At 39.6% G+C, this 3,240-nt stretch overlaps 1 protein-coding gene across 1 annotated transcript; it reads right to left on the bottom strand.

Annotated features, from left to right (window-relative positions):
- Positions 1–557: 557 nt before the first annotated feature.
- Positions 558–2,945, bottom strand: LOC116161148. The gene is made up of 3 exons (XM_031474767.1): positions 2,733–2,945; positions 2,443–2,527; positions 558–2,392 (listed from the first exon to the last, which is right to left on the bottom strand). The coding sequence occupies exons 1-3, from the start codon at positions 2,837–2,839 to the stop codon at positions 674–676; spliced, it is 1,911 nt and encodes a 636-aa protein (XP_031330627.1). The 5' UTR covers positions 2,840–2,945; the 3' UTR covers positions 558–673.
- Between the last annotated feature and the right edge of the window lie 295 nt (positions 2,946–3,240).

Below are 3,240 nucleotides of genomic sequence, written 5' to 3'. Positions count from 1 at the left end.
GCTTATTAAATAACTTTTACTAAGGTGTTTTGGGGTTTGTCGACTCCTTTTGAGCTGTACTGCCGCCCTTAAACGGATACAGAGAAGACAGTAAACACCCTGTATTGAAAATATTTGCCAGCAAAACTGCGGAAAAGAGGAAAATTTTTGGATATATTTAATTTTTTATACTTGCATTTCTTTACAATGCCCAATAGTGCAATAAATAGGAAGAAAATTGTTGTAACTTTTGTATGTTCTAGTTTTCATTGTTTTTTAAATAAAATTATTAATGATACATTATTTGATTGATTAAATAAACAGGTTACAGGGTCACTTAAAAACCCACTGCTTTGCATTATATCCAACACAATTTTGCATGGGAGGGACCTTTCAGACTCCATGGTCGCTGATTTTTGCCCCCCCCCCCCACAACCGTTATTCACTTCCGGCGTGGCTGCCAAAGTCTAATGGTGAATTGTACCAAATTGATTTAACCTTTAGATTAGTTGAACTAAGAAAGTTCAGAAATGAGATTAGTTAAAATTCAAAAATTAGAATTGCAAAATAGTCGAGATGTAAAGTTTATATTATCTACCATGAGAAAGGAAGAATGATCACGATTCATACCCATTTTAGTATAATATAATATTAAATAATATAATAGTTACCAATAAATTAAATAAAACAAGTGTTAACCCTCCCCTTTTGGGAAGGCAGTTTTTCGTTTGACTCGTTTAAATCGCGACAATTCACCTTCGTAACTCTGCGGAAGAGCACGGAATAAGTCGGTATCGGACAAATCGGTAATGCGCTGCTGTTCCCGTGTGGCACCTTCAGTAGGTTGGACGATGCCTTTCTTTGAAGCCTCTTCTCGAAATTGTCTCTCCGCCAAACGGTGACGCGTAAGACCTCCGCTATGTAACGCTGCAAAATTGTGCCGTTTCCTTCTAATATATGGGGAAGCATCCTGCAGAATGCTTCGAGCATGCTCGTAAACGTCTGGATTGAAATATTTTCGAATTGGGCGACCATTTGTCCCGTAGGATTCCTCGTATTTCAAATGACTCGGGTAATCTAGTGAATATCTGCCCAAATGGCCGAAACTGACCGAACGGTCGTCAAAACCGTCATCTTGGTATTCATCACCCTCTTCGTCGATTTCCTCATCTTCTGCGCGGTACGGCAAATAGGCCACGTTACCGTATGGTATTAGAGCTTCAGCCCGTTTTTTCCGCGTATGAATTATATTTGCAACATTACGCCCGTTTATCTCGCGTCGCTTCCTGGACGGCTTCCGAGTTGAAGCGTCATATGCCAAACTTTCGGTGTGTGTTGGTTCACTGACACCATTGGAAAGCAATGCCATGCCAAGAGTTTGGGGTGCCCCTGTTTGTCTTGGATTTGAACTTGTGACGGTAGTCATCGTGTCTCTTGTACCAGTATTTTCATCTTCACTTTCTTTTCCACTTTTTATCTTAGCGGTAAACGCACTCTCATCACCAAATGCATCTCGTTTGGTACGTACATTGTGCTCCAAAGGATAAACCTCCTTAGATTCCACTTCCTGTAAACTATCGGAGGTTTTATGTTTGCTCCGTTGTGTATTATCCAAAGTTTTGGTTTGTAAAGACGCTATCCCTCCCTTCATTTCGTCTTTTATCGCATGTATGCGTTGTATATTTTTCTCAAACTGTTTTTCCATCGTTGTTTCGGTGCCTTCGCGTTTTTCTAATTTTGATAGAGCATTTTCGGAATAGACCACTGGCGACTTGTTCAGATCAACTGACTCATGCCTCCTGTTCCTCACGTTCGCCTCTTCCACGCTTTGATAACTAACAGTTGTCGCTTTTCTTTCATCGACATTCTGCTCCGTTGATCTGGGTTCTTGATTCGCGGAGGTAGCGCTAAATGCAGCTCGTTTCTTTCTTTCGGAATCATGCGTGGCTTTTACAATTTGAATATTATTTGGTCCCTCTTCCAAGTCCTCGTCTTCGATATTCGTGTCTCGTTTAATCGCTCTTTTTCCATTTTTTAATGCTTCCGAGTCGGTGAGGCCCAAATCATATATGAGTCCACGCAGATCGCCTTCTATCCGCTCGAGTTTATCTGACGAATCAGACTTCTTAGAGTCCGATGTGGTTTTAACAGATTCATCACCACGACCAGTGCCCTGACGATGATTGTCCTTTTCATTAGAAGGCCGCCAATTGTCTTGCTTAGCATTGATTTTACTGTCGATTTTGAAATCTGTCAAAATCATTGGATAGTTCTCGTCCGTATAACGTACGTATTCGTTTTGATCGGTTTCGAATTCCTCGCTGGGCTCGGCTTGTCGACCTTCGTTTAGTATCCCTACGAGACCTTCACGATCACTTGGAACGGGTGCCAATTGGTAAAGATCGGTGAAAGGCTACAATGGAACAGTAGACAGGTGCGAGCGTTTTACAAAAAAAATCTTACTTCAAGGACACCGACAAGCCGCCCCTTGATGTACACAAGTCCAAAAGGCTCCCTCACTTGCGTACCAACAACTCGTTTCCTTAGCCTAGCAGAACGTCTACTTGTACTAACTAATTCCAAGAGAGAATGCGAACATAATGAAATTAAGACAGTTAACACAGGTGAAGTGAGAGATCTTTGTGGTCACATCCAAAATTTTGGGTCGCTTAATGTTTTGGTACTGGATGATCTGTTTTAATTTCACTAGGCACTTTATTTTGTGATGCCTTTAAGTGTTACATTGGACGTACCTAAACTTATAATTAGTCTCCTGTGCGTCAATAGCGTCACCAAAAAGTACTACTAATAAATAGGTAAAATGTAAAATCATAGATAATAAAATGGTCGGAAATGTCATCTACAAACAAAATTTTGATTTCAAATAGCTGTGATCCAGAAATGTACGGTCGTCGTATACTACTTGGATCAACAATTTTTAAAATAAAACCACTGAAACTCGGTATGACTCATAGTTATACTTTATATCCTGGATACAGTATCACCGTGCAAAAGAGCTCTTAATACCACAAACAGAATCAATCTAGCTATGTTTGTTTCTTAGATACAGGGTGAAAACGAAAAGTTTGGCTCATATCATACTATCCATGTAAGATAGAAAAAAAGGTATCATTTTAGATATTTTTACATAGAATCGTTTTAATAAAATTTTGTCCACTCTTTCTGAGATTTGACACAAAGTTTGTATTTTTTAAATGCAACACCCTGTAGATTTTAACGTCATTTTTGACATTCCTTTTC

The sequence above is a fragment of the Photinus pyralis genome, unplaced genomic scaffold, assembly GCF_008802855.1.
Source record: "Photinus pyralis isolate 1611_PpyrPB1 unplaced genomic scaffold, Ppyr1.3 Ppyr1.4_LG1, whole genome shotgun sequence".
In the NCBI taxonomy this organism is placed as follows: domain Eukaryota; kingdom Metazoa; phylum Arthropoda; class Insecta; order Coleoptera; family Lampyridae; genus Photinus; species Photinus pyralis.
Note: the sequence above shows the minus strand (reverse complement) of the source record. Positions and strands in the feature narration are given on the sequence as shown.

Bases quoted from the DNA above. Each gene is read 5' to 3' on its own strand.
- LOC116161148 (XM_031474767.1), bottom strand. From the start codon at position 2,839: ATGACATTTCCGACCATTTTATTATCTATGATTTTACATTTTACCTAT. The intron at 2,528-2,732 runs GTACGTCCAATG...ACGTTCTGCTAG, and splicing joins GAGACTAATTATAAGTTTAG to GCTAAGGAAACGAGTTGTTG. The intron at 2,393-2,442 runs GTAAGATTTTTT...GTTCCATTGTAG, and splicing joins GGCTTGTCGGTGTCCTTGAA to CCTTTCACCGATCTTTACCA.